The following is a 22,287-nucleotide window of genomic DNA, read 5'->3' as shown; positions in this document are numbered from 1 at the left end:
GACACCCTAGAATTCAGCCCGGGTGCTGAGCGCCCTGGAGTGTGGTTGTGGGGAGTGAATGAGGGACTTCAATGATGGTGTCAGGGGGACTGTGAGCAAGTATCTCTCTTCCTGAAAAAAGGAGAGTCTAAACCAGGACAGGCAGATGACCTGTTTTGAGAACACTTTGGAAGGGACGACAGGCAGTTCGGGGACCGAAAGATGCCCCAAGACAGACAGAGTCCTCAGGAAAGATGCAGGGTCAAGGTGAAGCCAGCCAGTCCCAGGATAGCCCAGTGCTGCAGTCGGTCAGGAGAACTGTGAACTTGAGAGAGAAACTAGGGGCGCAGAGTTGTCAAGAGTCAGGCAGTGAGATTCTCCAACAGGAGGTGACTGTCACCTCCCATCCCGGCCATGAGCAAAGTGGAGCAACGGGAAGGCTGAGTCCCTCTGCCTGGAACGGCATGAGCTGTACCCACATCAGGACTGAGGTCGGCAGCTCCCACAGTGGTCATCTGACCTTTGACCTCCTGTCCCTTCCTCACCCCGCAGGTCAGCCCAAGTCTGCGCCCGCGGTCACTCTGTTCCCGCCCTCCTCTGAGGAACTCAAGGCCAATAAGGCCACACTGGTGTGTCTCATCAATGACTTCTACCCCGGCGCCGTGACGGTGGCATGGAAGGCGGACGGCAGCACCGTCACCCAGGGCGTGGAGACCACCAAGCCCTCGAAACAGAGCAACAACAAGTACGCGGCCAGCAGCTACCTGAGCCTGACGCCTGAAAGCTGGAAATCTAAGAGCAGCTACAGCTGCCAGGTCACGCACGAGGGGAGCACCGTGGCGAAGACTCTGACCCCCTCACAGTGTTCTTAGGACCCTCTGCCCACTCCAGGCCTTGTAGTCCGGGGACGGCTACCGCTGAAAGACTCCCAGACTATCTCTTCTCCCAGCCCCCAGTCGCCTCCTCCCTGCACCCAAATAACTCTCAATAAAATGTGCTATTGTCAATCAGACATCATGCTCTCTGCTCATTCTTGATTCATGCATTTTTGTCCTGACTCCACTGTTTCCGGTTTCACAATCCTCCTGGCCCTGTGGGAAAGGCGCCAGTGGAAGGAGTCGCCCTGTTTTCCTGAGGGGAAGATTCACTCTCATCCTGAATCTCCCAGAGAATGTTCCAGAACAGGTGATGCATGTAGCGCGACACAGGACAATCCAACTAGGCACCTTCCCTAATTTCACTGTTCTGTGTGGACTCTGTCCACCCCCGAGGCCCACTCCTCTCGGTCCCCACGGTCTCCAGGAGAGAGCCTGGGCTCCCTTCCCTGGATTCCTCACGTCTTGCAATTCACATGCCTTCCACTACTCTTTAGGCTTTCCAGGAGATCCCCAGCCTCAAAGTCTGCAGATTTCCTCCTTAGGATCCTCGCCTTGTCCTAGTTTACTGGGAAAGGGCCTCTGCCCAGTCCTTCAGGCCCACAATGTCTCAGAAATTACAGGACTCTCAGTCCCCGATCTTAGTCGTTCACTCCATTCTCATCCGTGGGGACCTTCCTACCTCATGTCTCTCACAGGGGTCCCAGCTGTGTTCAAGTCCCCTGGGAGAGAAGTCCTGTCAGCTCTCTCATCACCTTACGGCCAGCCTCCGCTGACTCCACCACAAACCCTGATGACCATTTCTTCTCAGGTGGCCTGCCTGGGAACTGCATGTCAAAATCAAGCATGAGTGTCTAGTAATGGGTCATTAACTACCTTGTAAACCGATTCACCTGCTTAGAATTAAAAGCTATTCTATCACACACACAAACACACACACACACAAACACATGCACACAAACACACACATACACCCACACGTACGAATGCACATAAACAGACACTCACAAAATGCTCGTGAAGACACACGTCCATTCAATCACATGGCGTGAAGATCATTTCTCTGCGAGGTTCTGAAAGAGCTGGGGAAGGAGGTACTGAGCAGGGGACTCAGGAAGGACACAAACAAAGAATAGCCAGTCATCAAAGTCCACGAGCTCTGGGTGTCCTGGTGTGACCACTGACGAGTGAAAGGGCAGAGACGTTCCTGACCAGGTTGAGAGCGAGACCAGGAGCCCTGAGGAAGTTCACGGCAGGATCTGGCCAGGAACAGCAGGCACATGGAGACAGATCGCAGAGGGCTTACAGAGCATGACGCTTGTCGCAAAGACAAGGATCCAGGCCTGTGTGACACTTGCGTGTCTGCAGATGACATTCGGGGACTGGAATGCAAGCTGACGCCCTGGGTATTGGGGCCTCACACAGAGCATTCAGGTTCATCCAGGGATACAACATATGTCACAGGTTGTGGGTTGAACTTGTCCTAGCGACGTGAATGAACCGGGACATGTGTGATTCAGAAGAAATGTAAGGGGACAACAGACACACAGGGGAAGCTCCTAGCAAAGAGGTGCTGGAGTAGTGATGGCTTCCTTATCTTTGCAGGGCCGTGACCGGGGCCTTCCTGCTGGAGTTCAGCCCATGCACCCAGGCAATGCGGCAGATGCCAACGTGAGGCACGGAAGGGGACCAACAGTGACCATCCCACTGCACCTTCAGTCTGGCCCAGCCTCGGACAGAGACGCTGGGGATTAGACAGTGCAGAGTGACGGGGTCCTGAGGGAAAGGTGACTCTCCTCGCACCTGCACTCCCATCCCCACCCCCTGATCCTCCTCCATCTCTTCTGCTGAGGATGTGGTGGCTTCCAGGACCTCCCCGGTTCCCAGGTCTGCGAAGGGATCTCGACACCATCATCTGTGTGGTGAAGAGGACAGAGTCACCACTTTCGCAACGACAGCATGAATTAGGCTGGGACAAGGAACAGATCCTCTGTAAGAATGGAATTAGGTGAAAATTCTTATTCACTATCAGCACATTATCTCCAATGTCATCCCATGACCAAGGACATGGAAAATCCTAAAACTCCATGGCATTGAAATTCCTGCCTCATGGCCACCACTTCTTACCCAGCCATCTGCGCGATCACCACCCGTGACGAGGAGGCTGGACTTTGGGCCTCCGGTGCAGCTGCAGGTGGGCCTGGGCAGGGGGTGAAGGGGGTGAAAAGAGGTTTGTGTTCGAGGCTGTGTCACTGTGTGGTGCGTTCGGCGGAGGGACCCGGCTGACCGTCTTAGGTGAGTCTCTTCTTCTCCCCACTTCTCTGCTCTCCCCAAGATTTGGGCAATTTTCTGCTGGTTTTGCTCTTTTTCCTGTACCTTTTCTTATCTCCTGTTCGGACTGATCCCAGAGACGGGCTTCAAGGGCCCTGGCCTCGTCCCCTCTTTGGTGGAAGCCCTTGCTTGCCTCAGCTGCTCCCTTCAACTCTGACCAAAGACGAGAGGCTAGGTCAGGCTCCCAGTAGGGCTAGGAGAATATGGGGGCCCTAAGACTTCTTTTTTCTCTTCTGTGGACCAGCTTCGTCTGTGAGGGCTTAAGGAGACATCACCTCCAGGGGGAACGTGGCAATGAGGGTTACCGCCTGGAACTTTAGAGGGACTCGCAACACTCAGGGCTAATGCTGGTGACATACGAGTCTAAGTCCCTGAGAGTCTACGGGGCTGTGGGACTCAGAATCCACATTCAGGAACGTTGCCATGGTGGAGGGGCTCCTACGGGCCTTGGTGGGGATGCCATGCAGTCTTCAGCCAGCCTGGGCCTCAGAAAACTCTACAGGAGGGAGGACGGAGTGGGAAGGAGAATATTCTGGCTGTTAAGAGCTAGGAAAAAGAGAACAGAAGGACAGAAGGAAAAGGGGTAGACTCCTAAGTCTTAAGGATACACTACTCAGAAGCTCGAATCCCTGAGGGAACAGATGGCAGATGCCTCGGCATGAAATCTCCAGACCAATCGAGTACCAATGGGGAACCTCAAGTCAACTCTGTAGGTGAGACAGACTCAAGGACAGGCAGACAGAAACTCCCTGATCAGCAAATCTCTTACCCCATTAGAGAGGCACAGGAGAGATAGATTTGGATGAAAACAGACCCCTCAGGACAAAGGCCCAGTGCAGATATGTCAGGTCAGAAATGTCGCAAGATTGACCCTACAGTAAACTAGAGCACACATCTTCCACACTGGAGACAAACAGACGGATACCCCTGTAGAGATGCCATCAGATTGTCAGGATTAGGCAGGGCCTGAGGATAAGGGTCAGACCATTGTGTGGGGTCCAGTGCCTGTTGGTTAGAGGATTCTCCAGACAGCTGAAGGCAGCAGTTCAGGCTCTGGTTTCCCCAGGAAGAAAGGCAGATAGATGTGTGAGGAACACCCCAAACCAGACTCTTGGTCAAAAACTTCCTTCAGATCCAGACAGGACCCTGAACCAAGCACCCAGATTAGGTGCTCAGGATCCTGCATGCCACCTCCAGACTGAGGTTGGGAGCTACCACTGGAATCTGAGCCTCTCACCTCCTGCCCCTTCCCCACCTCGCAGGTCAGCCCAAGTCTGGGCCTTCGGTCACTCTGTTTCCGCCCTCCTCTGAGGAGCTCAGCACCAAAAAGGCCACACTGGTGTGTCTCATCAATGACTTCTACCCCGGCGCTGTGACGGTGGCCTGGAAGGCGGACGGCAGCCCCGTCACCCAGGGCGTGGAGACCACCAAGCCCTCGAAACAGAGCAACAACAAGTACGCGGCCAGCAGCTACCTGAGCCTGACGCCTGAAAGCTGGAAATCTAGGAGCAGCTACAGCTGCCAGGTCACACACGAGGGGAGCACCGTGGAGAAGACTCTGAGCCCCTCACAGTGTTCTTAGGACCCTCCGTCCCCCACCACAGAGGGGCGGGAGCAGAAGGACACCCGGGAGGATCCCCCTCCCAACCCCCAGTCGGCCTCGTCCCTGCACCCCCACAGCTCTCAATAAAATGTGCTATTGTCAGTCAGACGTCATGCTCTCTGCTCATTCTTGGCTTACGCATTTTTCTCCTGATCTACAACATCTCCAGGTGACACAACCCTCCTGACCCTGAGTGAAAGGAGCCAGTGGAAGGTATCGCCCTGTTTCCCTGAGGGGGAGTTTCACTCTCACCCAGAAACATCCAGAGAATGTTCCAGAACAGAGGACCCGGGCTGCACAACTCAGTATAGCTCACGTTCACGTCTTCCCTAAATTCCTTGTCCTCGCGAGGTCTCCGTCTACCCCAAAGGCCCACTGAGTGTGGCACTCATGGCCCCCAAGATATGGCCTGAGCTTTCTTCCCTGGATTTCTCAGTCTTGCTATTCAGTGAATTCCGTGGCTTCCTAGATTTTCTGGAAATCCTCCAGCCTCATAGTCTAGAGCCTCCTTCCTTCCTTAGCCCTGCCCCCCCACCCCCGCCACCGCCATTCTCTACGTGGCCAGGGACATAGCCCATTGCCCCGTCCTTCAGGACCTCACTGTCACACAAACTACAGAACCCTCAGTCCCTGGACCCTGGTCATTCACTTCACACTCCTCCTGGGGACCTTCCTACCCATGTGTCTCACAGGGGTCTCAGCTGTAGTCAAGTCCCCTGGGAGATGAGGCAGATCAGCTTCCTCCATCACTTTACATGCCAGCCCACCCCAACCCCAACACAAGACTTGATGTCCACTTTTCTCAGATGACCCGCCTGGGGCCTGCATGTAGATATCAAGGATCGTATTCTAGGAATTAGCCATTAATGGCCTGTAAACCGATTCATCTTGTTTCAAGTACAATCTGTACTATCACACGCGCACACACACACACACACACACACGCACATGCACACACAGTAATGCATGTCGACATACACTTACATACATAATGGTCATGCCGACATACATCCATTCACAAACATGGTTGTGGTGGGCATTGCTCTGGGAGTTTCCAGAAGAGCTGGGGTAGAAGGTATAGCAGTGGGGTCCCTGGGTGGACTTGACTATAGACGTGCCAGTCACTGTAGTCTCCAGCTTCTGGGTGTTCAGGAATGACCTGTGACAAGTTAAAGGGCAGGAACATTCCAGTGCAGATTGAGAGTGAGACCTGGAGACCTGAGGGAGGTTGCAGCAGAGGGTCTGGACAGAAATGGCAGGCAGATCTCTGCAGAATGAGACACTGCTTGATGAGCATGACGCTGTGTCAGAGAGAGAAGGGTGTCAGGCCTCTGTGTACATTGTGTAACCTCTGCAGATGACATAAAGTGGCTGGAAAGCAATCTGAGACCCTGACTATGGGGGACCCACCCATACCATGCGGTACAATGTGCGTCATAGGTTGAGGGTACTCTTAACTAGAGATGTTCTGAACCAGGACACGTGTACATCAAAAGGAATGAAGGGACACTGGACACTCGCACACTCAAAACTCAGAGAATATGTGCTGGGAGCAGTGACCGCATCCCCAGATGCCCAGGGCCCTGACTGGGCCATTCCTGCTCGAATTTAGCCCATGCATGCCAGCAAGGAGGTGGCTGTCACCACCAGCTCAATAGGAGGACCAAACAGTGACCATTCCACTGCACCTTCAGGCTGGCCCAGCCTAGGTCAGAGAGCCGGTGGTCATCACTGTGCAGAGGTATCTGGGTCCTGAGGGTAAACATCATTCTTCTTTGAACCACACTTCCCATTCCCATCCCTGAAATCGACTCGACCGCCTCTGCTGAGGATGTGGTGGCATCCAGGATTCCACCAGATTCCCCAGCTCTGATAGGGGTCTCAGCTCCACGTTCTCTGTGATTCAAGAAGCCTAGTCATTATTTCACAATGACAACTGAAATTCCATTCAAAGGAGCCACCGCATCTCACCCTACCATCTGCCAGATCACCACCCGTGACAAGGAGGCTGGACTTTGGGCTTCTAGTGCAGCTGCAGATGGTGTTGGGCATGGGGTAAAGGAGTTGACAAAGTTTGTGTTCGAGGCTGTGTCACTGTGTGAGGTGTTCGGAGGAGGGACCCGGGTGACCGTCACAGGTGAGTCTCCCCCTTTCCCTCCTTCCTGGGTTCTACAATGAAGTTTGGGTCCATTATCCTCTCCTTGCCGTCCAGTCTAGGACAGGGGTCTGAATGGCTCTGGCCTTCTGTACCTTCACCTTTTCTGTCTGCCTGTCTCAGCATCCTGTACCCTGTTTTGCTTCTGAAGCCTCTGGTGGGGACAGGATAGGAGAATCCCAAGAACCCCTCCTGCCACTCCTCACTGGAACCCGGGGCTCCCTCTCCAGGGGCCTTCAGCTCTGGGCTCTAGGATGTCCAACTGCCTTAGAGTCCCTAAGCCTTGAGGTTCTGAGAGAATGAAGGGACCGTGGGACCGTGGGAGTGGGTGGCTGTTGCTACTGCACCGAGGCCAGGGGATGTGGGAAGCGGGCTGAGATCTGCTGAACTGGACATGTGTGCGTGTCCCTCTTGGGCTTTGTCCTTCTGGTCTGGGGGGTAGTTTGGAGCTGATGCAGCATAGTGAGAGGAGCTTTATGTGGGGACATGAAGAGGATGAGGAGGAAGCAAGGCAAGCTGCACTAAGATGGAGAGAGGAATTCCGATGAGATGACCGCAGGGTGCTGGGTTTTTGTCATGCTCAAGACAGGCAGGACCCCTTAGACAGGACAGATGTCATGATCCTCAGGCCTCAGACGGTGTTTCACACCTATTATGACTGTCAGAGTGTTCTCAGAACAGAATCTTCTTCTGGGGACCTTTTTCGAGACAGGTGACAAGTAAAGGCCTTGACAGGCACACTGATGTCCTAGGACAGAAAGATTCCCACGAGATAAATCACAGGATCAGGAAAGGCTTCATCAAATACACAGACCAGACTAAGACCAGAACAGCCACGTCCCAGGGACACTCTCGTAGACACCCAGGAATTCAGTCCGGGTGCTCACAGCCCTGCATGTGGTTGTGGAGGTGGATCGGGGGCTGCAAGGATGGTGTCAGGGGGACTGTGAGCAAGAAACTCCCTTCCCTAAAGGGAGGAGAGCCAGGACAGACAGATGCCCTGTTTTGAGGACACTGGAGAGAGGGATCATAGTGCAGATCTGGAATCAACAGATGCCACAGGACAGACAGAGTACTCAGAACTCTGTGGTGTCAAAGTGAGACCAGCCAGTACCAGGGCAGCAGAGGTGTCGTGGTGGGTCAGGAGGACTGTGAACCTGAGGGAGAAACGAGGGACCAAGAAGGGGCCAGAGCTGCCAAGAGTCAGGCACTGCGATTCTCAAACAGAGGTGACTGTCACCTCCCATCTCGGCCATGAGCAAAGTGGAGCAATGGCCAGGCAGGGGCCCTCGGCCTGGAACTTGGGGAGCTACACCCACATAAGGACTGAGCTCAGCACCTACCACAGTGGAGATCAGACCTCTGACCTCCTGTCCCTCTCTCACCCCACAGGTCAGCCCAAGTCTGCGCCCGCGGTCACTCTGTTCCCGCCCTCCTCTGAGGAACTCAGAACCAATAAGGCCACACTGGTGTGTCTCATCAATGACTTCTACCCCGGCGCTGTGACGGTGGCCTGGAAGGCGGACGGCAGCACCGGCCACGCCAAGGTGGAGACCACCAAGCTCGAACAGAGCAACAACAAGTACGCCGCTGCAGCTACCTGAGCCTGACGCTCGAAAGTTTTGAAATCGAGAGCAGTTACAGCCGCCAGGTTTCATCTAGGGAGCACCGTGGAGAAGACTTGTTTCTCCTCAGTGTTCTTAGGACTTCTCCGATCCATCCGACCAGCGCTACTGCTTTCAAAAGACTCTAGATCATCTCTTTCTCCTCCCAACCCCAGTCGGCTCCTCTCCCTTTACCCAAATAACTCAATAAAATGTTATTGTCAATCAGACATCATGCTCTCTGCTCATTCTTGATTTACGCATTTTTGTCCTCACTCCACCATTTCCGGTTTCAGAATCCTCCTGGCCCTGTGGAAAAGGAGCCAGTGGAAGGAGTCGCCCTGTTTCCCCGAGGGGAAGATTCACTCTCATCCTGAATCGCCCAGAGAATGTTCCAGAATAGGGGATACAGGTAGCACAACATAGGACAACCCAACTAGGCACCTTCCCTAATTTCACTGTTCTGTGTGGACCCTGTCCACCCCCGAGGCCCACTCCTCTCGGTCCCCACGGTCTCCAGGAGAGAGCCTGGGCTCCCTTCCCTGGATTCCTCACGTCTTGCAATTCACATGCCTTCCACTACTCTTTAGGCTTTCCAGGAGATCCCCAGCCTCAAAGGCTACAGCTTTCCTCCTTAGGAACCTCGCCTTGTCCTACTTTACTGGGACAGGTCCTCTGCCCAGTCCTTCAGGCCCACAATGTCACAGAAACTACAGGACTCTCAGTCCCCGGACCCTAGTCATTCACTCCATTCTCATCCGTGGGGACCTTCCTACCTCATGTCTCTCACAGGGGTCCCAGCTGTGTTCAAGTCCCCTGGGAGAGAAGTCCTGTCAGCTCTCTCATCACCTTACGGGCCAGCCTCCGCTGACTCCACCACAAGCCCTGATGACCATTTCTTCTCAGGTGGCCTGCCTGGGAACTGCATGTCAAAATCAAGCATCCGGATCGAGGAATGGGCCATTAACTACCATGTAAACCGATTCACCTGCTTAGAAATAAAAACTGTGCTATCACAAACAAACACACACACACACACACACACACACACACACACACAGTCATACAATATAAACAGACACTCAAAATATAGAAACGCATTACGTGTCCATTCGTTGGGATGGCTGAAGATCATTTCTCTGCGAGGTTCTGAAAGAGCTGAGGAAGGAGGTACTGAGCAGGGGACTCAGGAAGGACATGAACAAAGAATAGCCAGTCATCAAGGGCCACGGGTTCTGGGTGTCCTGGTGTGACCACTGACGAGTGAAAGGGCAGGGACGTTCCTGACCAGGTTGAGAGCGAGACCGGGAGCCCTGAGGAAGTTCACGGCAGGATCTGGCCAGGAACAGCAGGCAGAATGAGACAGAATGCAGAGTGCCTACAGAGCATGGCGCTTGTCGCAAAGAGAAGGATCCAGGCCCGTGTGACACTTGCGTGTCTGCAGATGACATTCGGGGACTGGAATGCAAGCTGACGCCCTGGGTGTTGGGGCCCCACACACACCATTTAGATTCAGTCCAGGGGTACAACGTATGTCACAGGTTGTCGGTTCACCTTGTCCTAGCGACATGAATGAACCGGGACACGTGTGATTCAGAAGAAATGTAAGGAGACAACAGACACAGTGGAAGCTCATAGAAAAGAGATGCTGGAGTAGTGATGGCTTCCTTATCTTTGCAGGGCCGTGACCGGGGTCATTCCTGCAGGAATTCAGCCCATGCACCCAGGCAACGCGACAGATGCCAACGTGAGGCACGGAAGGGGACCAACAGTGACCATCCCACTGCACCTTCAGTCTGGCCCAGCCTGGGGCAGAGATACTGGGGCTTAGACAGTGCAGAGTGACGGGGTCCTGAGGGAAAGGTGACTCTCCCCGCACCAGCTCTCCCATCCCCACCCCCTGATCCTCCTCCATCTCTTCTGCTGAGGATGTGATGGCTTCCAGGACCTCCCCGGTTCCCAGGTCTGCGAAGGGATCTCGACACCATCATTTGTGTGGTGAAGAGGACAGAGTCACCACTTTCACAACGACAGCATGAATTAGGCTGGGACAAGGAACAGATCCTCTGTAAGAATGGAATTAGGTGAAAATTCTTATTCACTATCAGCACATTGTCTGCAAAGTCATCCCATGACCAAGGACATGGAAAATCCTAAAACTCCATGGCCCTGAAATTCCTTCCTCAGAGTCACCATTTCTTACCCAGCCATCTGCCCGATCACCACCCGTGACGAGGAGGCTCGACTTTGGGCCTCCGGTGCAGCTGCAGATGGGCCTGGGCAGGGGGTAAAGTGGGTGAAAAGAGGTTTGTGTTCGAGGCTGTGTCACTGTGTGCTATTTTCGGCGGAGGGACCCAGCTGACCGTCACAGGTGAGTCTCTCCCTTTCCCTCCTTCCTGGGGTCTACACTGAAGTTTGGGTCGATTTTCCTCTCCTTGTCGTCCAGTCTAGTTCTGGGGTCTGAATGGCTCTGGCCTTCTGACCTTCACCTTTTCTGTCTGCCCGTTTCAGCATCCTCTACCGTGTTTTGCTTCTAAGGACCGTGGTGGGGACAGGATAGGGGAATCTCAGGGACATCTCATGCCACTTTTCACTCTGACCTGAAGCTCCCTCCCCAGGGGACTTCAGCTCTGGGCTCCACAATGTCCGACTGCCTCAGGGTCTCTGAGTCCTGGGGTCCTGGGAGAATGAAAGGGCCGTGGGACCGTAGGAGTGGGGGCTCTGGCTCCTGAGCCAAGGCCAGGGGATGTGGGAAGCAGGCTGAGATCTGCTAAACTACACATATGTGTGTGTCACTCTTGGGCTCTGTCCTTTCTGGGTGGTAGGTTGGAGCTAGTGCGTAGATAGTGAGAGGAACTTTATGTTGAGGACATGAAGGGGATGAGGAGGAAGCAAGACAAAGTGGACAAAGACGGAGGGAGAACTTCTGACGAGATGACCGTAGGTGCTGGGGTTTTGCCCGTGCTCCAAACGAGGCAGGACTTTTTATACAGGACAGATGTCAGGACACTCAGGCCCCAGAGGGGGCCTCACAACTATCATCATGGTAAGAGATTTCTCAGAACAGATACTTGTGTTGGGGACCTGTTTTGGGACAGGTGACAAGGTCCCAGGACAGAGGAATTCCCCCAGGATAAATCATAGGAACAGGAAAGGCGTCCGAAAAAACGGACTGACTAAGACCAGAACAGCCACCTCCCAGGGACACTCGCTGACACCCTAGAATTCAGCCCGGGTGCTGAGCGCCCTGGAGTGTGGTTGTGGGGAGTGAATCAGGGACTTCAACGATGGTGTCAGGGGGATTGTGAGCAAGTATCTCCCTTCCTGAAAGAAAGGAGAGTCTCAGGCCAGGACAGACAGATGACCTGTTTTGAGGACACTTGGGAAGGGACGACAGGCAGATCGGGGACCGACAGATGCCCCAAGAAAGACAGAGTTATCAGGAAAGATGCAGGGACAAGGTGAGGCCAGGCAGTCCCAGGATAGCATAGCCCAGGTGCTACAGTCAGTCAGGAGAACTGTGAACTTGAGAGAGAAACGAGGGGCGCAGAGTTGTCAAGAGTCAGGCAGTGAGATTCTCCAACAGGAGGTGACTGTCAACTCCCATCCTGGCCATGAGCAAAGTGGAGCAACGGCAGGCTTGGCCCTCGACCTGGAACTGGGGGAGATGTAACCACATCATGACTGAGGTCGGCAGCTCCCACAGTGGAGACCAGACCTCTGACCTCCTGTCCCTCCCTCTCCCCACAGGTCAGCCCAAGTCTGCGCCCGCGGTCACTCTGTTCCCGCCCTCCTCTGAGGAACTCAAGGCCAATAAGGCCACACTGGTGTGTCTCATCAATGACTTCTACCCCGGCGCCGTGACGGTGGCCTGGAAGGCAGATGGCAGCACCGTCACCCAGGGCGTGGAGACCACCAAGCCCTCGAAACAGAGCAACAACAAGTACGCGGCCAGCAGCTACCTGAGCCTGACGCCTGAAAGCTGGAAATCTAGGAGCAGCTACAGCTGCCAGGTCACGCACGAGGGGAGCACTGTGGCGAAGACTCTGACCCCCTCACAGTGTTCTTAGGACCTTCTGTCCCCCACTCTCAGATGACTTCCTCAGCCAGGCACCTCTTTCCCCAGCTCCCCACTGTACCCCTGAGACCCCTGCTCAGAATCGGCTCAGACTGGGCAGGTCTCACTTCCTCATCATGTTTCCTTCACTTCAATAAAGACCTAATCATTTATCATCTGACATTTCTCATGTGCATTGTGCGTCTGATCACCCGTCTGGCCTAACAGGTTACTGTCCCAAGGGCGATGGTGCCCCACCGTGAAATCCAGTACCTCTGTCCACCCACCTGGCACATTCCCTAGGGTTCAGCTGACATCTAAATACGCTGGGAGCCATGACCCAAAATTTTCCTGCAGTTTTGACACCAGGGATGCAGGCTGAGCCACTTGGGAAGAAAGAGAGTCAAGTGAGAGGGATCCGGGTCACGGCAGGCGGATCAGGGAGTAATGATGATTAGGAGCTTCCACAAGGGTGGCACTGAGTCAAAGGCAGAGTATGGGCAAAGAAGAACTTTGGGCCAAGGTCATGTTTTTAGAGGAACAGACCATTAACTTCCCTGTTCGCTCAAGGATCCCAGGTGAGGGATTCGTAGTTGGTCCGTCACCACTGAGACATAGAACGGTCTGAACAATGCATCTTGTAAGTACAGTTCTCAAACATTCACGATGAATGTGAGCTAAGTAAAGACACTGACAAGCCCTCCAGCAGAGAAATAGTTCAATACCATATAGCCTGACAATTTCCCATCGTTATCATGCCCCCGACGAACGCAGTGAGCCCTGGAACACTCTTTAAGACAGTGGTGTTCATGGTCACTGGTACCGGGAATAGAGTGTCAGGCTGAGGCATAATGAAGCTGAGTTTCTGTTCTCATGGGCCTAGGTCAGGGTCAGGCTCAAGGTGGCCCCAGCAGGGTGTTAGCGCCTCATCACGAACGGTCTCGTCTTTTGAAGTAGGGCCAGGGAGACTTTTTGATGGTTGCTTTATGAATGGAGCAGGTGATATCAGGCCGCATGAGGCCGGCCCCGGGAGAAGGGGATGAATGAGAATGGTCACCGACCTGGACCCAGGATTTTCAAGGGAGGGTATGCCAACTGGAATTCGGGAGTAGAGGAAGGGCAGGACAGACAAGCTCAGGGCAGCGTGAATGCGTCCCCTGGGCCATGGCAGGGTTAGGCTTCCTGGGCACTCCGTGTCCCTAGACCTACCGCGCACAGCCACAATGACCCCTCACTCACTGTGGACAAGCCTGGGGTGCGATTGCCGCTGGTGTCAGAGACACTTTCTCAAAGGGCCTGAGGCAGGTGAGGTCAGCCTTGCACAGGTGCAGGCCTGACCGGCTCTGGCCGTCGTCAGTGCCCTGGGCCTCTTGGGTAGGACATGGAGACGCCTTTCCCAGAGCTGCTGCACAGCCAGGACAGCCCAAGGACAAAGCCTTCGAAGAAGGAGCTCTGAAGCCACAAAGGGTCCGCCTTTGAGCTTGATCCCAGCCACATCGGCCTCTCATCAAGCCCAGGAAGGGGAAAGGTGTCGATGTCCTAGTGTCCCACTGGACCTGCCTGACCCCATTTCACAGAACTGAGAACCGAGACCCCCCAGCACGAAAGGGACCCCTCCGACCTCCGTCATCTCAAGGGCCCTGCTGAAGAGAAGGCCAGAATCCAGCCACCCCGAGCTGAAACCACCTAGAAACAAAGTCGTCTTTAAACTTTTAGGATGTTTTTATTACAATGATAGGAAAACACAAAATAACGAGACACGATAAAAAAAATAACCCCGTGTTCCTACCGACTGGTGCCCAAAACATCAATTCACTGATGATGCCGACCCACCCACGGCACAATGTTTTGAAACTAACTTCATATATTATATATTTTCATCTTTAATATCTCGTCCGTGTCCTGGAAATATAGGGAGACAAAAAATAACTGCGTATCACTAAAAACAAATGGAAAGTATCAAGAGTTCCTTAATATCAAGGAATAGTTCATCGCGTTCTCATCACAGTTACATAAATGTCTAGTGTATTTATTTAGTTCATTTTCTGGTGCTGTTGTTATATTGTGATTTTAATTTTGTTCATATGGGAATTAAATAATTAAAATCGGCATTGGTGAGCATGTTGTTTTAGGCCTGTTTGCACGCGTTCGAATCTCTTTCTTGCCAGGTAAGGTCACGATGCAGCCCTCGGACCCCAGGCTGTAACCAAACGGTTCTGTCTCCTTCTGGTTTCCCCGGAACGTGGCCCTAGGAAGAACAAACGAGGTCCAGCTGTGACTTATTGGCAAGACCGCTTCCCGGGAAGGTTGGCTACAGCCATCATGTGATGCCAACTTCCTCGCATGCTCGATATTCATCAGGAAGGAATGGTACCTGGCGATATTTCCCTCCAACCCTCCTCGCCCTGTGAGGGCTGCGCCATGTGCACGGAGGGAGAGCCTGGAGCTGCTCCTTTCCACTCCATGGTGTGTTTCATACTCTAGTGGAAAAGGAGAAATGGAGACTCGTCCCTTTTGTCCAGCGTTTCACAAAATTCAGAACAACAGCTCCATTTGGGAGTCTGAGTTTCCAGGGATCATACTACTGAGCACATGAGTCACCTGTCCTGGTACGCCATAGCGGTGGGATTAACGTTGGGGGCTTAAGTTTCCCTTTGCACAGCAGACGCCAGCCTGGGGCAGTAGCCCCGACTTCCTCCATCACAGCTGCAGACTGGGAGCTGTGGGTGGGGCTGGGCCTCCCAGGGAGGGGTTTTTGTATGAGACTGTGTCACAGTGTTGGGTGTTCGGCGGAGGGACCCAGCTGACCGTCTTAGGTGAGTCTCCTGTTCCCCCTCCTTGCCTGTTCTCTCAGAGGTTTGGATAATTTTCTGCTGTGTTTGCTCTTTTTGTGTGTCTTCTTTCACCCCTTGGCCAACGCTTCAGCCAGGACCCCAGTCCCTGGGGCCCTGACCTCTTCCCCTCCTTGCTCTTACTGTCCTGCTTGCCTCCACCGGTCACCTCTGACCCCGAGGCAGAGAAATGGACAGGGTGACGTGGACACTCTTCGATCTGTCTGCCAGGGTCATGCTGATTTCCAGACTTGCTCCGTTCTGTCCTCCCATTTGGGCTCCTGTTTGTCCAGCTTTGCCTCTGGGGTTCCTGGGAGCCCCATGTCACGGAGAAGAGGGAACTAGGAGTATTGAAGGCATGACCACATAGGGACATCAAAGGACCTAGAACCCTCGGGACTGAGTCTGGGGACACACAGGTCAAAGGCTCAGGGAAGCTCCCCGGGGCTGTGGGACTCGAGATCCAGGGCCAAGAATGGTAAAGGGGTGGAGGGGCTCCCCAAGGCCTCTGGACAGTGGCCATGCGGAGTCCTCTGCCGCTCTAGACTCAGGGAACCCGGCAGAAGGGAGGACAGAGGGAAGGCGTAAGGTGTCAGACCCCAGGAACCGGACAAGGGACATCGGATGACAGGGTGTGAGGGACACCAGGGTCTCTGCAGAAAATAATCCCTTCAATAATGAAGATAAACCCCACAGCATGAAATCTCTAATGATATGGCTATAAGACCAGAGAGATAAAAACAAAACTGTAGAGTCTGAGAGACCCACGGACAGGCAGACAACTCTGATCACCCCATGTGAGGCTCCAGGAGAAACAGATTTCGGTCAGAACAGGCTTTAGAGCAAAGGCCTTAAGGCATCCAGTAAAGAAGTGTCAGCTCAGTTATATCTCCAGAATCTCGCGACGGAAGGTGACAAAACTCAGATGATCCCGTCAGGGACAGACAGGCACACATTACGACAGACCCAGTCTGAGTGTCAGGAGGTTGCAGAATCAGGACAGTTAGACTCAGAAATCTGTAAGAAGGGCCAGGACCATTGAGGGTATCAGGACAGGTAACAAAAGGTATCCAGGAGTTTCTCAGAAGAGAGAAAAACTTCTATGGGAAACTCACTAAACCAGCCTCCCTTTAACAGACACTCAGACACAGATGGTCCAAAACAAGGGATCTTAACCTAACACTAGAGACTTCAAAAACACCTCCAGACTGAGATCAACAGATCCAAGGGAGAAAAACAATCCTCTCAACTCCTGCCCCTACCTCACCCCGTAGGTCAGCCCAAGTCTGCGCCCGCGGTCACTCTCTTCCCGCCCTCCTCTGAGGAGCTCAGCGCCAAAAAGGCCACACTGGTGTGTCTCATCAATGACTTCTACCCCGGCGCCGTGACGGTGGCCTGGAAGGCGGACGGCAGCCCCGTCACCCAGGGCGTGGAGACCACCAAGCCCTCGAAACAGAGCAACAACAAGTACGCGGCCAGCAGCTACCTGAGCCTGACGCCTGAAAGCTGGAAATCGAGGAGCAGCTACAGCTGCCAGGTCACGCATGAGGGGAGCACCGTGGAGAAGACTCTGACCCCCTCACAGTGTTCTTAGGACCCTCTGCCCACTCCAGACCTTGTAGTCCGGGGACGGCTACCGCTGAAAGACTCCCGGACTATCTCTTCTCCCAGCCCACAGTCGCCTCCTCCCTGCACCCAAATAACTCTCAATAAAATGTGCTATTGTCAATCAGACATCATGCTCTCTGCTCATTCTTGATTCATGCATTTTTGTCCTGACTCCACTGTTTCCGGTTTCACAATCCTCCTGGCCCTGTGGGAAAGGCGCCAGTGGAAGGAGTCGCCCTGTTTTCCTGAGGGGAAGATTCACTCTCATCCTGAATCTCCCAGAGAATGTTCCAGAACAGGTGATGCAGGTAGCGCAACATAGGACAACCCAACTAGGCACCTTCCCTAATTTCACTGTTCTGTGTGGACCCTGTCCACCCCCGAGGCCCCCTCCTCTCAGTCCCCACGGTCTCCAGGAGAGAGCCTGGGCTCCCGTCCCTGGATTCCTCACGGCTTGCAATTCACATGCCTTCCACTACTCTTTAGGCTTTCCAGGAGATCCCCAGCCTCAAAGTCTGCAGCTTTCCTCAGGAATCTCGCCTTGTCCTACTTTACTGGGACAGGCTCTCTGCCCAGTCCTTCAGGCCCACAATGTCACAGAAATTACAGGACTCTCAGTCCCCGATCTTAGTCGTTCACTCCATTCTCATCCGTGGGGACCTTCCTACCTCATGTCTCTCACAGGGGTCCCAGCTGTGTTCAAGTCCCCTGGGAGAGAAGTCCTGTCAGCTCTCTCATCACCTTACGGCCAGCCTCCGCTGACTCCACCACAAACCCTGATGACCATTTCTTCTCAGGTGGCCTGCCTGGGAACTGCATGTCAAAATCAAGCATGAGTGTCTAGTAATGGGTCATTAACTACCTTGTAAACCGATTCACCTGCTTAGAATTAAAAGCTATTCTATCACACACACAAACACACACACACACAAACACATGCACACAAACACACACATACACCCACACGTACGAATGCACATAAACAGACACTCACAAAATGCTCGTGAAGACACACGTCCATTCAATCACATGGCGTGAAGATCATTTCTCTGCGAGGTTCTGAAAGAGCTGGGGAAGGAGGTACTGAGCAGGGGACTCAGGAAGGACACAAACAAAGAATAGCCAGTCATCAAAGTCCACGAGCTCTGGGTGTCCTGGTGTGACCACTGACGAGTGAAAGGGCAGAGACGTTCCTGACCAGGTTGAGAGCGAGACCAGGAGCCCTGAGGAAGTTCACGGCAGGATCTGGCCAGGAACAGCAGGCACATGGAGACAGATCGCAGAGGGCTTACAGAGCATGACGCTTGTCGCAAAGACAAGGATCCAGGCCTGTGTGACACTTGCGTGTCTGCAGATGACATTCGGGGACTGGAATGCAAGCTGACGCCCTGGGTATTGGGGCCTCACACACAGCATTCAGGTTCATCCAGGGGTACAACATATGTCACAGGTTGTGGGTTGAACTTGTCCTAGCGACATGAATGAACCGGGACACGTGTGATTCAGAAGAAATGTAAGGGGACAACAGACACACAGGGGAAGCTCCTAGCAAAGAGGTGCTGGAGTAGTGATGGCTTCCTTAACTTTGCAGGGCCGTGACCGGGGCCTTCCTTCTGGAATTCAGCCCACGCACCCAGGCAACGCGGCAGATGCCAACGTGAGGCACGGAAGCGTGACCAAATAGTGACCATCCCACCGCACCTTCAGTCTGGCCCAGCCTGAGGCAGAGATGCTGGAGCTCAGGACGGTGCAGAAGGGTCTGGGTCCTGAGGGCAAACGTGATTCTTCTCCCACCTGTGTTTCCCATCCCCACTCGTCACCCTGCTCCATCTCTTCTGCTGAGAATGTGGGGGCTTCCAGGACCTCCCCCGATTCCCAAGTCTACAAAGAAATCCCGATGCCATCATCTGTGTGGTTAAGAGGACATAGTTACTAATTTCACAATGACAACATGAACTGAACTCGGCCATTGAACAGATACTACGTAAGGATGAAATCAGGTGGAAATTCTTCACTATGAGCACATTGTCTCCAAAGTCATCCCATGACCAAGGACATGGAAAATCCTACAACTCCATGGCCCTGAAATTCCTTCCTCAGAGTCACCACTTCGTACCCAGCCATCTGCCCGATCACCACCCGTGACGAGGAGGCTGGACTTTGGGCCTCCGGTACAGCTGCAGATGGGCCTGGGTAGGGGGTGAAGTGGGTGAAAAGAGGTTTGTGTTCGAGGCTGTGTCACTGTGTGGTCTGTTCGGCGGAGGGACCCGGCTGACCGTCACAGGTGAGTCTCCCCCTTTCCCTCCTTCCTGGGGTCTACACTGAAGTTTGGGTCGATTTTCCTCTCCCTGTCATCCAGTCCAGGACTGGGGTCCGAATGGCTCTGGATTTCTGTACCTTCACCTTTTCTGTCTGCCCGTCTCAGCATCCTGTTACCTGTTTTGCTTCTAAGGACCGTGGTGGGGACAGGATAGGAGAATCCCAGGGACATCTCCTGCCACTCCTCACTGTTTACTGAAGCTCCCTCTCCAGGGGACTTCAGCTCTGGGCTCCACGATGTCCGACTCTGTCAGGGTCTCTGAGTCCTGGGGTCCTGGGAGAATGAAGGGGCTCTGGTACCGTGGGAGTGGGGCTCTGGCTCTTGAGCCAAGGCCAGGGGATGTGGGAAGCAGGCTGAGATCTGCTAAACTATAAATGTCTGTGTGTCACTCTTGGGCTCTGTCCTTTCTGGGTGGTAGGTTGGAGCTAGTGTGCAGATTGTGAGAGGAACTTTATGTTGGGGACAGAGAGAGGATGAGGACGAAGCAAGACAAAGTGGACAAAGACGGAGGGAGGAATTCTGATGAGATGACCGTAGATGCTGGGGTATTGCTCTTAGTCCAAAAGAGGCAGGACTTTTTATACAGGACAGATGTCAGGACACTCAGGCCCCAGAGGGGGCCTCACAACTATCATCATGGTAAGAGGTTCCTCAGAACAGATACTTATGCTGGGGACCTGTTTTGGGACAGGTGACAAAGACATATCTAGAGACGGACACAGAGGTCTTAGGACAGAGGAATTCCTCCAAGATAAATCATAGGAACAGCAAAGGCTTCCGAAAATACAGACTGACTAAGACCAGAACAGCAACCTCCCAGGGACACTCGCTGACACCCTAGAATTCAGCCCGGGTGCTGAGCGCCCTGGAGTGTGGTTGTGGGGAGTGAATCAGGGACTTCAACGATGGTGTCAGGGGGACTGTGAGCAAGTATCTCCCTTCCTGAAAGAAAGGAGAGTCTAAACCAGGACAGACAGATGACTTGTTTTGAGAACACTTTGGAAGGGACGACAGGCAGATCTGGGACTGACCGATGCCTCAAGACAGACAGAGTCCTCAGGAAAGATGCAGGGTCAAGGTGAGGCCAGCCAGTCCCAGGATAGCCCAGTGCTGCAGTCGGTCAGGAGAACTGTGAACTTGAGAGTGGAACGAGGGGCGCAGAGTTGTCAAGAGTCAGGCAGTGAGATTCTCCAACAGGAGGTGACTGTCACCTCCCATCCCGGCCATGAGCAAAGTGGAGTAACGGGAAGGCTGGGGCCCTTCGCCTGGAACTGCACGAGCTGTACCCACATCAGGACAGAGGTCTGCAGCTCCCACAGTGGAGATCTGACTTTTGACCTCCTGTCCCTTCCTCACCCCGCAGGTCAGCCCAAGTCTGCGCCCGCGGTCACTCTGTTCCCGCCCTCCTCTGAGGAACTCAAGGCCAATAAGGCCACACTGGTGTGTCTCATCAATGACTTCTACCCCGGAGCTGTGACGGTGGCCTGGAAGGCGGACGGCAGCCTTGTCACCCAGGGCGTGGAGACCACCAAGCCCTCGAAACAGAGCAACAACAAGTACGCGGCCAGCAGCTACCTGAGCCTGACGCCTGAAAGCTGGAAATCGAGGAGCAGCTACAGCTGCCAGGTCACGCACGAGGGGAGCACCGTGGCGAAGACTCTGAGCCCCTCACAGTGTTCTTAGGACCCTCCTTCCCCCACCACAGAGGGGCGGGAGCAGAAGGACACCCGGGAGGATCCCCCTCCCAACCCCCAGTCGGCCTCGTCCCTGCACCCCCACAGCTCTCAATAAAATGTGCTCATTGACAATCAGACATCATGCTCTCTGCTCATTCTTGGTTTATGCATTTTTGTCCTGATCTACAACATGCCCGGGTGACACAATCCTCCTGGTCCTGCAGGAACGGAGTCAGGGGAAGGTGTCTCCATGTTTCCCTCAGGGTGAGTTGCACACGGAATAGCCCAGAGAATGTTCCAGAACAGGGGATCCTTGCAGCACCAATCAGAATAACCCACATTCACGCCTTCTCCTTTTCACTTTTTTCGTGTCTATGTCCACCTTCAAGACCCACTCTCCATGTCCCCATGGCCCCCAGTTGAGAGCCTAAGCTCCCTCACCTGATTGCTCAGTCTTGGCATTCACGTGGCTCCCATGGCTTCCTGGCATTTTGAGGAATTCTCATTCCCAAATCTAGAGCCTCCCTCCACACTTAGGACTCCCCTTCTCAACTTCACCAGGGACAGAGCCCTGTGCCCAGTCCATCAGGCATCACTGTCACACAAATTGCAAGACCCTCAGTCCCTGGACCCCAGTCATTTACTCCATACAAATCCTTGGGGACGCTCTTATGACATGTGTCTCACAGGGTTCCCAGCTCTGTTCAAGTCTCCTGGGAGACAAGGCCTGTCAGCTGTCTCATCACCTTACGGGGCAGCCTCCACTGACTCCACCACGACACCGAACGACCGCTTATTCTCAGCTGACCTGCCCATGAACTGCATGTGAAAATCAAGCATCTGATTCTAGGAATGGGATTAGAATTCTGAAATGGGACTTCCCCTGTAATCGATTCCCCTTCTTACAGTAAAAAGCTGTGTGCTATATCACACACACATACACACACACACACACACACACACACACACACACACACACACACACAAGTACAGTGCACAAAAGGCAATTTAATAAAACTTTGAAATGCTCATGAAGACACACGTCCATTCAGCACATGGCCATGAAGATCATTTCTCTGCGAGGTTCTGAAAGAGCTGAGGAAGGAGGTACTGAGGAGGGGACTCAGGAAGGACACGAACAAAGAATAGCCAGTCATCAAAGTCCACGAGCTCTGGGTGTCCTGGTGTGACCACTGACGAGTGAAAGGGCAGGGACATTCCTGACCAGGTTGAGAGTGAGACCAGGAG

At 53.7% G+C, this 22,287-nt stretch overlaps 4 gene segments (V, D, J or C); all 4 read left to right on the top strand.

Annotated features, from left to right (window-relative positions):
- The first annotated feature begins 443 nt into the window (after positions 1-443).
- LOC120590563 (immunoglobulin lambda constant 3-like) lies at positions 444-991 on the top strand. The segment is given in 1 exon segment: positions 444-991. A coding segment is annotated over 1 exon segment (408 nt).
- Positions 992-2,361: 1,370 nt separating this feature from the next.
- LOC120590561 (immunoglobulin lambda constant 1-like) lies at positions 2,362-4,896 on the top strand. The segment is given in 4 exon segments: positions 2,362-2,381; positions 2,460-2,525; positions 3,049-3,149; positions 4,448-4,896. Coding segments are annotated over 4 exon segments (507 nt in total).
- A 1,806-nt stretch (positions 4,897-6,702) lies between these two features.
- LOC120590097 (immunoglobulin lambda constant 1-like) lies at positions 6,703-12,785 on the top strand. The segment is given in 2 exon segments: positions 6,703-6,925; positions 12,298-12,785. Coding segments are annotated over 2 exon segments (528 nt in total).
- Positions 12,786-13,359: 574 nt separating this feature from the next.
- LOC120590560 (immunoglobulin lambda constant 3-like) lies at positions 13,360-21,176 on the top strand. The segment is given in 3 exon segments: positions 13,360-13,377; positions 15,381-15,420; positions 20,727-21,176. Coding segments are annotated over 3 exon segments (378 nt in total).
- Positions 21,177-22,287: the final 1,111 nt, after the last annotated feature.

This window comes from Pteropus medius, unplaced genomic scaffold, assembly GCF_902729225.1.
Source record: "Pteropus medius unplaced genomic scaffold, Ma_sr-lr_union100, whole genome shotgun sequence".
NCBI classification, from domain to species: domain Eukaryota; kingdom Metazoa; phylum Chordata; class Mammalia; order Chiroptera; family Pteropodidae; genus Pteropus; species Pteropus medius.
This window is presented reverse-complemented; position numbering and strand designations above follow the sequence as displayed.